The sequence below is a fragment of the Pelobates fuscus genome, chromosome 4 (assembly GCF_036172605.1).
Source record: "Pelobates fuscus isolate aPelFus1 chromosome 4, aPelFus1.pri, whole genome shotgun sequence".
NCBI classification, from domain to species: domain Eukaryota; kingdom Metazoa; phylum Chordata; class Amphibia; order Anura; family Pelobatidae; genus Pelobates; species Pelobates fuscus.
Window position 1 is genome coordinate 338103692 of NC_086320.1, and position 14151 is coordinate 338117842.

At 42.1% G+C, this 14151-nt stretch overlaps 1 protein-coding gene across 1 annotated transcript in view; it reads left to right on the plus strand.

The window, feature by feature from the left end:
• Positions 1-14151, plus strand: part of LOC134609061 (serum paraoxonase/arylesterase 2-like) — a 106278-nt gene that overhangs the window by 27441 nt on the left and 64686 nt on the right. Inside the window, exons 6-8 of the mRNA XM_063452440.1 lie at positions 429-629; positions 3845-3926; positions 12446-12574. Coding sequence (XP_063308510.1) covers positions 429-629; positions 3845-3926; positions 12446-12574 — 412 coding nt within the window. The remainder of the gene's footprint in view (positions 1-428; positions 630-3844; positions 3927-12445; positions 12575-14151) is intronic.

The following is a 14151-nucleotide window of genomic DNA, read 5'->3' on the forward strand; positions in this document are numbered from 1 at the left end:
AATAAGTGAGCAGTGTGGTAGTGCAGGGGCATGATCACACAAACTGCTTCATTAAACTAAAGTTGTTTTGGTGGCTACAGTGTCCCTTTAAATTTCTTAAACAGGATCAAACTGTTTTGGTATATGACTTGTGATAGTGAGCAATATGTTTTGGTATTCCCAAAATCAAAACTAATAAACCTATTGTCAGACACTTTTCTTTATAAGCACTAGTTGTCTACAAATCATAATAGGCAAAACTAGAAAAACATTTCTTTTTTAAATTCCCCTTTTTCCATTATTATCCAAGCAAAATGATAAGCTGAGCTGCAGGGTTAAAACGAGGGGAACATTGCATCCAAACCACTTCACTGAGCTGATGTGTCTTGGGTGCCTATATTGTTCCTTTAATAACTCACCACTCTAAGCCATCTTATTTTCCCTTGCAGTGTTAACAATATTGTGGCTCTGGGACCTGAGAGCTTTTATGCCACCAACGATTATTATTTCTCAGATTTCACTGTGAGACACCTGGAACTGTTCTTCGGGTTAGGATGGACAAACGTTGTCTACTACAGCCCCAGTGAAGTGAGACAAGTGGCCTCTGGATTCTACAGTGCAAATGGAATCGCCATGTCAACTGATAAAAAGTAATGTATATCTATCTCCTTTTTATTCAACCATTTGGAAGGGGGAGCTGTGTGTGGCAGACCAGGGATTACCCAGTTATGTCAAGGTGTTTTTTTGTTTTTTTTCTAAAAACACCTTAGACACAACTGGGTGATCTCTAAACCCTGGACTGTTAGGCGTGCGTTGAGGACTGGTTTGGAAAGCACTGGTCTAAACCAATATAGTATGGAACAAATATCCTATATGGCTTACATAAATACTATTCTTAAAAGCAGCAATAGATATGCTCTAAGAACAAATGATGCAGGCTAACCCACAGTCTTAGACGGTATAAATCATCAAAGGTCCTGTCCATAAAAAGTCCTGTATTAAAAGTTCAGAAAAAAGTGTTAAGGTTACAAAAATGTCTCATAATAATGAACCAGCAGTTGTCCCATGCCGAAGAATAGTTTATGTTCTCCTTTTCACAACTTTTCCTGTCTACGATGACATGCAGTGGTTAAAAGGGTATGACCTGTCTCGATTTTGAGCCGGCATCCTTATTCCTTATTCCCCATATTCAGATACACTGTTTTCTAGGGGGTAAGAGCAAGGAGGAAATTGACATCAGCAGGATATCACAACACTTTACTGATAAATAAAATATAAGTAAAAGACAGTCATGTGCTGTGGAATAATAAGCTTATCAGTGCTCAGCCTCTATGCAGTCCGTTCCAAGTTCCCACAGAGACGCTAGTCTCGGCAGTATCTAAGATTACTTGGTCTCGACAGCTGCTAAGACTACTCATGTGCTGAGTTTATTTTATAATATTTGGAATATTTACTAAAGAACAAAGCTACCAACACGCATTAAACCTTTCAAGAATAACAGTATATTTGACTGTCATCTGAGTAATAAGAGTTAGTACTTTAAAACTTTTTTTCTTCAAATAAAGTATTGGATGAGGCATGAATTTCACTCATCCTTTTGAAAACAAAATGGTGGTCTACATTCAAGGCTGTCCCAAGAAAGTTTTTCACAATTGGTTGGTAGTTGCGATCAAATTGGGTAAAATAAATGTGGACAGCCACTTACATTTAATAGAGCTTCAGGCTAGCTCTGGAATTCAGGCTTGGGTGGAACAATTCCCACCTTAGGGTATGTGTAAGTGCACTTCTTAACGGATGTGGGTCCTTAACCCCTTAAGGACCAAGCTTCTTGAATAAAAGGGAATCATGACATGTCACACACGTCGTGTGTCCTTAAGGGGTTAAAGGACCACTATAGTGCCAGGAAAACATACTCGTTTTCCTGGCACTATAGTGCCCTGAGGGTGCCCCCACCCTCAGGGTCCCCCTCCCACCGGGCTCTGGTGTGAGGAAGGGGTTAAACTTACCTCTTTTTCCAGCGCCGGGCGGGGGCTCTCCTCTCCGCCTCCGATCCTCCCTTTCGGCTGAATGTGCATGCGCGGCAAGAGCTGTGCGCGCATTCAGCCGGTCGCATAGGAAAGCATTTACAATGCTTTCCTATGGACGCTTGCATGCTCTCACAGTGAGACAGCCACTAGAGGATTTGGAGGCTGGATTAACCCTATTATAAACATAGCAGTTTCTCTGAAACTGCTATGTTTATAATAAAAAGGGTTAATCCTAGAGGGACCTGGCACCCAGACCACTTCATTAAGCTGAAGTGGTCTGGGTGCCTAGAGTGGTCCTTTAACTAAATATTTGAATAGAATATAGAACAAATGACAGGATTCATAGATAGTGAAATACACAATAATAATGTAGGGATGTGTGTGTGTGTGTGTACAAAAATGTGATTCTTTGTTAAACTAATTGGCATATGCCCACCCAGAATCCCTTGCAGTAGTAACATCACTGCAAATTTGACATTTCTGTTGGAAAAGCAAGTCTTATGGCTTGGTTTGTGTGCAGATCTGTGTTTAACATTGTATTGACTATCAACTGACTTCAAGGGGAATTGGGCTTTCAATCATTATTTTCCCCACCAAAACTTTCCTGGTTTGTACTCCACAAGTAACGCCAAGCCTCACTAGCAAGTCGGTAACCAAACTCATGACAATGAGTTGCATTAACAACGAAACAGTTGTCCATGAGTGGTTCACTGGCTTTGCATCTCTTGAGTTGTGTTTCAAAGCTATTGTATACAGCAAACATAAAATCCAAGGAATCCATGTTTAAAATTGAATAATGAGGCAAAAAGATGTTTCTTGGTTGAACTAATTTGCATATGCCCACTCTGAATCCCTTGCAGTAGTAACATCACTGCTAATTCAAGATATCTGTGGGACTAGGTGACTAGGGCCCCATTCCGCGGTGAATAAATGGTTAATTAACCATTTATTTGCTTACCTTAATCCAGCGCCGGGCTCTGTCAGCACTGGTGACCTTTCCTCCTCCATTGATGTCAGCTTCCGAGTGGAGCCGAATGCGCATGTGCGGCCAGAGGCGCGTGCGCATTCAAACCCGCCCATAGGAAAGTATTAGTCAATGCTTTCCTATGGGGATCTTTTTTGATATTGGACTCCGTGAGGATGTCCAGCGACAAATAAGTGCGATTTTTCTCTGTGTAAATCGCGGAAGCGGCCTCTAGTGGCTGTCAGTGAGACAGTCACTAGAGGCTGGATTAACCCTGCAGTGTAAACATAGCAGTTTCTCGGAAACTGCTATGTTTTCAACTGTAGGGTTAAAATTAGGGGGACCTGGCACCCAGACCACTTCATTGAGCTGAAGTGGTCTGGGTGCCTGTAGTGGTCATTTACTGCTCCCCTGATGCCATGTCCTTAATGCCATTTCCCCCACTTCTCCATTCTCAGCCATAATTCAACCAATTCATGTCCTTCTATTCATAATGTTTATCTTTTTTTTTTTATCCATGTCAATATGCATCTTCTGGCACAGCTGAACTGAGACCATACAATAGGTATTTAACATTAGAATATCCCTTTACAGTTGTCCCATTCTTAAAACAAACAGAATGAGAGAAACAGCAACAAGAGGGCCTGGTTACAGCCTCATTAAGTACGAGATCAGATGTTTCCCAATGTCTATACATTCCCAGAAATGGCATTCATATCCCATAATACACACTTCATCTTTATGTACTGTTGAATTTTGCACTTTTTACTTAGCTGTAAAATCACTTTTACATTTTCCCATTTCTTTTTTTGGTGTATGACTTGAGGAGACTCTAGACTCGAATTCTCTTTTTGTCCTTTGTACTTCCCTAAAGGTTCATTTACGTTGCTGACATCTTTGGTCATACGCTTAATGTTTTGGAAAAACATGCAGACTGGTCCCTGTCTCCAGTGAAGGTGATATATGTTTTACATTACTAATATTTTCAAGCTTAGTGATTATACACAAGTAAGCAGTAATGGCTTCTATGGTGCTTTTCCGTGTAAACCTTTTATTTTCCAAAATGTAATCTCTAATATAGTCCACAAATAATGTAAGATTCATCTTCATTTGAACTGAATTCTCACTTAGACGGGAAGAGAGATGTTGGACCAAATGTAGTAAGCCCTGTTTTTTAAAATCTACTGTGAGTCACCCAGATGATTTTTGGAACTACAAGATTTATTGAATAAACCTGGAATCGAGCATTGACAAAGGAATTGCACATTTTTAAAATAGATGAGTTGTAATGTATCAGACATTATTTATTTATTTTATTTTTTTTCAATTCTTTATTTTGGTGAAGACAGTTACACAATAGTACATATGCTTTGTTTGGCTTACGCAGAAGCCCATTGTTTATGTCTTGGTAACCGTCAGTTTTTCTTTTTGTATTTAGTAAAAACATGAATTTAACAAACAATATAAACTTAGTTAACATTTGTCACATAGTTGTGTATTACAGGGTTGTTTGACTCGTCATTGTTATCTTTTCCATTGATCTTTCTCAATTGTGTGTAATTTCCCCTGAATCATGTGTCAAACTGTTCCCATGGTTACCATACTTTTCGGTAGGTGGAGGTGGTGTTTCGCACTTGGGCTGTCATCCTGTCCATCAGACAGTTGTCTCTGATTTTTGTTCGTACTAGTGTGATAGGTGGGGTATCTATTTTTTTTTTTGTCAATCTCTTTTTATTGAAATTTTGTTTTTTTCATACCCTTGCGGGTCAAGCATATTTGAACTGTACATCAAACATAATCATGAAAACACAGTACGGCATGAACAATAGCATTTAAACGAAATCATGTACTAGAGAATGTGGGCCTGCAATGGTATGTTATCGTGAGTGTGTGAATTGCCTCGGGAGAATGGGTGAGTAACCATAGTATGTGTGTAGTAACCCTATCGGGTTCTGAGTTATGGCCTTCTTCTATGTATACCCAGGGCCCGGGGGGGGGTACGTAGGTTTGGAGCGGTCGCTCCCTCTTGTCAGTGGGGGGGATGAGGTGAGCTAGGAGTGGTTCAAGGCCAGCAGATTATGTGTAGTTATAACTGTGCAACGTAGAACATGTGTGGTAAAGTCTCTGTTGTTGGATTCAGGCCTCAGGAGTAGGTCGCTTGTCAGTGGCCTGGTTGGGTGCGGGTATGCCCAAAGCGTGGCAGAATGTCGGGAACTCCTCAAGTGTGGAGAGTTTGTGGACAGTTCCGTGTCTAGTGACCACCAGGAATCTGGGTGACCTCCAGTGGTATTCTATCCCCACTTCTCTGAGGGTGCTGGTGACTTGGTTCAGCGATCTGCGCCATTGTAGCGTGGCTCTGGTGAGGTCTTGGTAGATGTTAAGCTGTGCGCCTTCAAATGTGAGTGGCGTCTTGCCCCGGAGAGCAGTCATCAGGATTCTTTTGTCTTGGGAGGCAGCACAGCGGACAATCACGTCTCGGGCCAAGCTTGGGGCTGTCCTGCCCGAAGGTGGCAGGCGGTATATCCCATCCGTGTTAAATTTCTTGGCCTGTGTGGGTGGCAGGATGGCGGCCACGAGGCGTCTCAGGTAGTGAGGTAATTCGTCTGAGGAGACGTCGTCCGGTACTCCTCTTATTTTTATGTGGTTTCGCCTTGTCCTGTCGTCGAGGGCGATATAGTGGAGGGAGAGTGCTTGCTGTTGATTCTGGAGTGCCAGTACTTTGTCCTGCAAGGTTGTCAGTCCCTGTTTGATGTTAGCAACATCGTTCTCTGTGGCCTGAACCCTGACATCTATAGCCTGCACGTCAGATTTAATGGCTGCTATGCTGGTCGCCAGGAGGTTTTTTATTTCCCCAATTAGGTGTTGGAAGTACCGCTGGGTGACTGGGGCAGACCCATCAGTGGTTCCCCCTGGTGTAGGTACCTGTTCTGGGGATTGGGCATGTGGGCTGGGACCCCTGAGTACCTTCATGGTGTCCTGCTCCGCTGCTCCCGCCATTTTGGCTGGCGGCCTGTGTTGTTGCAGCATGGTGCTGATATCCCTGGACCCTGAAGCCGTCTCCGGTGGGGGTTTCTGGGACCGGCGGCCCATTTCTGCCCGAGTGGGTGAGGGTGCTATATAGGGATCGTCCCCTGCTGAATCCTCTGGCTGATCGAGGCCGTCGAGGAATGCCGTCCAATCGAGGGCTGCAGCCGGCTTGTAGGCCGCGGGTCTGCGCTTCCGGCGGTTACCCCGTGCCGGGCACACAAACGGCATGGGAGGTTGTAGGGGAGAGTACCGATGGTGCCCCTGGTCAGGAGTGGGTAAGTTGGGGGTTTTATTCCCCACTTGTCGGGGTTTTTTTTCAGGTTGCGGTCGGGAGCCTTGCTGAGGTGCGACCGCTCCGGCTCGTGGTCAGGCTCCGCCCCCCAGGTGGGGTATCTATTTTATTCCAGTGTTGCGCTAAAGCCCTGCGTGCTGCCAGGTTCAGTGAGTTTAGTAATTTTTGGTTGTGTTTGTCTAACCCTTCGGTCGGTCTGGACAGGAGGCAAGCCCATGGGTTTGCGGTCAGTTGTTTCTGTAGTATGCGTGAGTTTTGGTCTGTCACCTCCTTCCAGTATTGTCTAACCTTTGGGCATTGCCACCACATGTGGATGTAAGTGCCTTTTTCCCCACATAGTCTCCAGCATGTGTTTGATGGGCTCAGTCCCATATGGCATTGTTTTGTCGGGGTGGTGTACCACCGGAATAGGATTTTGTACATTTGTTCCTGCAAGGTGGTGCATATGGAAATCTTGGAGCTTGCTTCCCATATGTCTCGCCACTCCTCTCCCTCTAGCGTCTCTCCCAGATCCGTTTCCCACCTGTCTGTGTAGGTTAATGTACCCCATTCTCCTGACTCCTCCCCTATATGGTTATACAGCGTTGTTAGCATTTTCGTGGGTATGCGCTCCTCAAGGCACATGCGCTCGAAAAAGGTTTTGCGTTTGGATATTGCTGTCCTGACTTCTGTGGTTTGTGCGAAATCTTGGATTTGAATGTATCTGAAGAAGTCATGGTTTGTCAGGGGTGCTAGAGTCTTTAGTTGGTCGAAGGTGATTACCTGTTTTTTTGGTACAGATGTGTATATCTGTGTGTCCCTGTGGCCTTTATTTTTTTGAAAGCTGTTGTGCATAATCCCGGTGGGAACGCTCTATTGCGCAGTATCGGTGTCATGGGGGAGGGGTTGTTCATGAGCTGGTATTTTATGGCTGTTTTGTCCCATATGTCTATAGAGTTTAGAATTGCTGGGCAGGTCGTTTTGAGAAGCACCCTGTAGCTTTTGGGGGTCCATATGAGTAGTTGTGGTGGGTCCTCGCCCATGAGGGTGGTTTCTATATCTACCCATTGATGTCGGCCCTCAGGGCTGTGCCAATGTGCTATTTTCGTTATCTGTGCTGCTAGATAGTAGTGGTATAGGTGTGGCAGTCCCAGGCCTCCCCTCCACTTTGGGTTGTATAACACCGCCCTGGCTATCCGGGGTCTTTTTCCCTGCCATATAAACTCATCTATTGCCTTTTGGATGTCGGCTATATCCCTTTTGGTGACTTTAACGGGTAATGCTTGGAATAGGAATAGGAGTCTGGGCAGGACATTCATCTTTATTGAGTGTAATCTTCCTATCCATGTAATTGGTTTGTCTGACCAGTTCTCCAAATCTTTTTTCAATTTATGTATTAGTGTTGTGTAGTTTAGCTTGTATAGCATGGAATGGTTTTTTGTTAATTGTATCCCTAGGTACGTGAATTGTTCTTTGGCCATCTTGATTTTGTATGTGTTGGTTAGTTGTGTGTTTTCCTCTTCTGTGTTGTGGAATGAGAGTGCCACCGATTTGGTGAGGTTCACTTTGTATCCTGATACCTCGCCATACTCCTGTAGGAGCGTGTGTATGTGTGTCATTGATTGCTTTGGATCGGATAGCGTAAGCAGGACATCATCTGCATACGCCGCCACTTTGTACTGTTTTATGCCTATCTGTATCCCTTTGATGTTAGGGTCTTTTCTGATGGCTTGCAGCATGGATTCTAACACCATCGCGAAGAGGAGCGGGGATAAGGGGCAGCCCTGTCTCGTTCCATTGCTTACTCTGAAGGGTGTTTTTTGGGCACCGGTGATGAGTGTTTGGGCTTGTATGTCTGTGTAGAGTGCTTTGGTAGCTGTTCTGTATCGTTCTGGGAATCCCTGCTTTTCCATGAGTCGGAACATAAAGGGCCATTGTACCCTATCAAAGGCCTTCTCTGCGTCCAGCGACAGGGCCAGTGATGGGAAGTTGGTCTGTTTCATGTGCCATAATAAGTCTACCCCTCTGCGGGTATTTTCGTATAACTGTCTGCCTGGAATAAAACCCACTTGGTCTGAGTGTATTAGTTTAGGCAGCAGTGATGTGAGTCTCGTTGCCAGAATTTTAGCTAATATCTTTAGATCTGCGTTGATAAGGGAGATTGGTCTATAGTTGGCGGTCTGAGTGGCGTCTTTGTTGGGTTTTGGCAGCAGCACTACGTTTGCTGTGGCCATGTCCCGGTCGGGGGTTCCCCCTGTCATGAAATGATTATAAAGTTTGGTCAGCTGTGGGATCAGTTCTGTTCTAAATGTTTTGTAGTATTGAATATTGTATCCGTCGGGGCCTGGGGCTTTGTTGCCTTTGAGTATTGAGATCGCTGCTGCGATTTCCTCTGGCGTGATCGGTTCATTTAGAAGGTCGGCTTCTCCCTCTGATACTGTGGGCAAATCAGAGTGGTTGAGGAAGTTCTCTATGTTAGTCAAGTGTTGGTTTAGCTTGCTGTCATTGCAGGGGGAGTGGTTATACAGGTTACTGAAATAGCTAGTGAACTCCTTGTTGATCAGACATTATTTTTAATTAGGCTGTTTTGGTCTAAAATGTTTAATTCCATACATCCAACATTTAATATGGGCAAAGATGTACACTTTAATTCCTGGGGTGGGGCCTGGTAGCTGCTATTATGTAACTATAATCTATGCAACTAAAATGTAATTTGGAACAAGAACATTGTATCTTATTCACACAGACTGATTTCAAAACATATTTAATATAATAGATAGAAGTAGGAGTCAGTATGTGCTATAATAACTGTGTCAGCAGCATTTGAGAGTTTCCACCTATTCTTTCCACAACACTTGTATACTGTTAGTATTTTGGGTGAAATTAGTATATATTAGTTAATTATAAAATATCCTTTTATCTAAGGTATTTCCTGGCTTTTGGCAATTCCTGACCTTTGAGTATTTCCGGAGATTAATCAAAGTGATCTGATTTGAAAAGTGAGGCAAATTTAATGGAAATCACTAGAACAAGCAGTCACATTCCATCGGTGATTCCTCCCATTTCAATTTTTGCACAATCTTTTAGAAGAGAACACTTTTTGATCTCTCCAACTCTGTATATATTTGATTGTAAAAGACACACCTGAGTATAAAACACCCATACATTTTAACTAGGAATTTAGAAGAAAAATAAATATAACAACCAGTACAATAATTACAGTAAACTAAAGCTTGTGTGTCTGTGGGGCTCTGGGGTGTATTTAGGGTATGTAGTGTGTATGTGTCTAGGGATTCCAGTGTGTGTTTATGGGATTCATGTGACTGTGAACATGTGGAGTGAGATTGGAGCTGTGTTGTGGGGAGTGGGTGTGAGAGGGGAGTGGTTTCACATATATTTATTATAGTTATTTGTTTTATTTAAGGTTATTCCCCCCTGCTTCGTACATTGGGAAAGGAAGTGGGGGCAGTACAATCACCAGTGGTCCAGTTAGGTTCCAAAAATATTTTGTTATTTCGTCTGTTTAACCAAATAAATTCAAGTTACAGTAAAATAATGAATATGGGCTTAGAGTGCAGTCTTTCAGCTTTTTTTTTTTTTTAGACCTGCACAACTTGGCAATAGATAGTGGCCAAAATTAAATATGCTAAGCTTCTTCGGGCCGCAGATAGGGTTTTAGCGCTTAACACACACACTGACAGACATACATATACACATACAGGCAGGCATACAGACAGACCTAGAGATACACAACACACACTGACAGATAAACAGATACATAACACATACTGACAGACATACATACATATACACACTAACAGACATACAGATACACATACTGACCGACATACAGATAGATACACACAGACAGACATACACATGCACACTGACAAACATACAGATATACACACACTGACATACATACAGATACACACTGACATACATACAGATACACACAAACTGACATAACGATACACACATATACTGACAGACATACAGATACACACGCTGACAGACCCACAGATACACACACACTGAGAGACATACAGGTCAAAATATACACTTGTATAGCCACCCTCCAGGAGGGTGGCTTTCTTTGTGTCCAGTCTGCAGGCTGAGGATGTTGGGACTTACGGGCTGATTCTGCAACACAAAAAGTCCTAGACGTCAATGGAAAATAAATGATCGTATGATCCTTTCCATGGTAGCCTTCACAACATCCAGCCAAGTAAAGAACACGCTCCAAGAGGTAGGCATATCATTATAAATACAAAGGGTTCACCAAAGGTGCAAACCATTCATAAGCCTCAAGAATAGAAAGGCCAGATATCATTTTGCCAAAAACATCTAAAAAAAAAAACCAGCCCAGTCCTGGAACAGAATTCTTTGGACAGATGAAACTAATATCAACCTTTAGCAGAATGATGGGAAGAAAAAAGTATGGAGAAGGCTTGGATCCAAAGCATACCACATTATCTGTAAAACACAATAGAGGCATTGTGGTGGCATGGGCATGCGTGGCTTCCAATGGAAGTGGGTCACTAGTGCCTATTGATGATGTGACATAAGCAGCCAGATGAATTCTGAAGTGTGTAGGAATATATTGCCTTCTCAGATTCAGCCAAATTAAGCGAAGTTGATTGGACGGCGCTTCACTTTACAGATGGACAATGACTCAAAACATACTGCGAAACCAACCCAGGAGTTTAAGGCAGATAAGTGGAATAATCTGCAGTGGCCGAGTCAATAACCTGATCTCAACCAAATCAAGCTTGCATTTAATTTGCAGAAGACAAAACTTAAAGGGACACTGTAGGGACCCAGACCACTTCAGCTCATTGGAGTGGTCTGGGTGCAAACTCCCATCACCCTTAACCCTGAGCATGTAATTATTGCAATTTTTATAATTAAATTTGCTGTTTTATTCGGAAGTGCTTTAGACTTGTTTTTAATAATCTTTTATTTTACTTTATCTTTATGCAAGGTTGTGCAACTAGATATACTTTTGGACAACCTAGTTGTAGAGCCAAATACAGGGGATATTTGGACAGTGGGGATTCCGAACGCCAGAAAAATAGCATTTTATAATTCTGATAATTACCTGCTAGGGTTAACTCCTCCTCTAGTGACTGTCTACCAGACAGCCACTAGAGGGACTTCTGGGCTTGAAGGCGACTTTTGGTCAGCTAAACAAAGCTGGACGTCCTCACACTATGCATGAGGACTTCCAGCATCACCGGAATCCCCATAGGAAAGCATTGAATAATGCTTTCCTATGGGGAAATCCTATTGCGAGTGCCGCCCATCGGCACTGGACCCAGTTGAGTGACAGAAGGGCTTATTAACCCCTTCTGCACCACGCTGGTGGGCCTTGACAAAGGGGGAAGCTAGAGTGCCAGGAAAACAAGTTTGTTCTCCTGGCACTATAGTTTGCCTTTAAGGCAGAAAGACCCACGAACAAACAACAACTGACGTCAGCTGCAGTAAAGGCCTGAGTATCACAAAGGAGGAAACCCAGCATTTGTTGATGTCCATGTGTTCCAGACTTCAAGCTGTCATTGTCTGCAAAGTATTTTCGACACAGTATTAAAAAGTAACCATTTTTTATGATTGTGTTAATTTGTCCAATTACATTTGAGCCCCTGAAATAAGGGAACTGTGTATGAAAATGGTTGCTATTCCTAAACATTTCATGATATTTTTGTTCAACACCTTGAATTAAAACTGAAAGTCTGCCCTTGGATCATTCCAAATCCATTAGGGTGGCATACAAAGCCAAAATTATGAAAATTGTGGCCAAATATTTCCAGACCTAACTGTATATACACAGACTGGTAGTATAGGACACAAGCAGTATATAACCCCAAATATTGGGGTAAAAACATACATACATCCTCTTTTCTGAAAAATACAATATGCACACACAGACGTGATTTTATATATGTTCACTAGCCAGTTCTCCATTTTAATGGCTATCACTTTCAGTAATTGTTTTGGAACGGATTGTTTTGTGAGGTTTTTTTTGTGATTTTTATGTTTTTGTTTTCTGACTTTCTAGAAGAATCATGTCTATGAGCTTTTAGCTATAATGCCGGATTTAATTAAATTTGCTGTTTTATTCGGAAGTGCTTTAGACTTGTTTTTAATAATCTTTTATATACTTTATCTTTATGTAAGGTTTTGCAACTAGATATACTTTTGGACAACCTAGTTGTAGACCCAAATACTGGGGATATTTGGACAGCGGGGATTCCGAACGCCAGAAAAATAGCATTTTATAATTCTGATGATCTACCAGGATCTGAGGTTAGTGTATACAATGTAATATGGATTATTTTGTTCTGTTATAGAGCCTGCTCGATGAACATTTTTAACATTCACACACTAAATTGTTGTTTAGCATTCTTCCTTGAACTGAAACTGCAATACTACAATTATCTTAATCTGTGTTTGGTGTGTGCTGTTATACACTCAATACCAGAAGGATTCCAGAGAAGGAGAAACGTGGGCAATGGGCAGGTCCCACAAATCAACATCTGTCTGTCTATCCACACTATATGGCCAAAAATATATGGACACACCAAGTCATTGAATCAGGTGTTCCCGCTTTATCCATTGCTAACAGGTCCATATAATCCAGCATATAGCCATGAAATCAACGTAGAAAAGCTTTACAGGGGGTCGTACTGAAGAGATCAATGACTGTAAACATGCCACATGCTAATAAGTCAGTTTGTGAAATTTCTACCCTACTAGATCTGCCCTGGTCTACTGTAAGAGAATTTATTTTGATGTGGAACCATGGAGAAGCAATGACAACCTAGCAATGAAGTGTAGACCATGCATACTCCCAAAGCAGGGAGTGTAGTATGTAATGCGTAAAGCTCTCCATCTGGTGTTGGTGTAGCAGAGACGATGGTCTGGGGCTGTGTTTTATGGTTTTGGTTAGGCTTTTAAATTACCAGTGAAGGTTTCTTTAAATGCAACAGGATACAAAGACATTTTAGAAAATTTGGTGGCAATAGGGGGTATGTCTGTGTCACTGTGCACAAAGCAAGATCCATGAAGACATAGATTAATGAGTTTGATCTGGAAGAACTGGATTGACCTGCACAGAGCCCTGACCTCTGTCTCACTGAACACTTTTGGAATGAATTGGAATGTCGTTTGTGAACCAGACCTAATCACAAATGTTTTATTCTTGCTGAATGGACAAAATAACAACAGACACAATCCCAAATTTTGTGGAAAACATTACCAAAAGAGTGGCAACTGTTATAGCCGAAAAGGCAGGTGGATAGCTCCATATTTATAACCATAGTTTTGGAATGACATGTCCTACAAACTCATGTGTAATGGTGAGGTATCCACGTATGTTTGGCCATATAATCAACCAAAATTCCAACCATTACTTACATAATATTTCACATTTTCTGGCATTTTGTGTCTAATGTCCCAATGTAGAGGTGCTAGACTGAGTTTAATGGTGATATGCTAATTTTTGTGGGTATGTTCAGAGTTACATGCGGAGACTCACAATTACCATCTCCATTCTCTCCTCCTTTAATTTCTGACCTGCATGGAGTATCTGTTCAGCATTATTAGGCATGGTGTTTATCTGAAATATTTTATTACTTATTCTCTCTTTCCACTGAAGAAAATTCTTTGAATCCTGCAGGTAGTTTTAATGTGTTATCATCACGAGTAAGAGGCTTGTTTTCAGCCCATTCACATCAAGAACCTTCTCGATCAACCTATTTCCCAGCTTTAATACAGGGTTGGAGAAACTGTTAATGTATATTCATTGGGCGATGATTAAATCCTAACAAAGGATTCATAATATTCTAGGGAATTATTACACATTTGTACTACACAGGCTACAG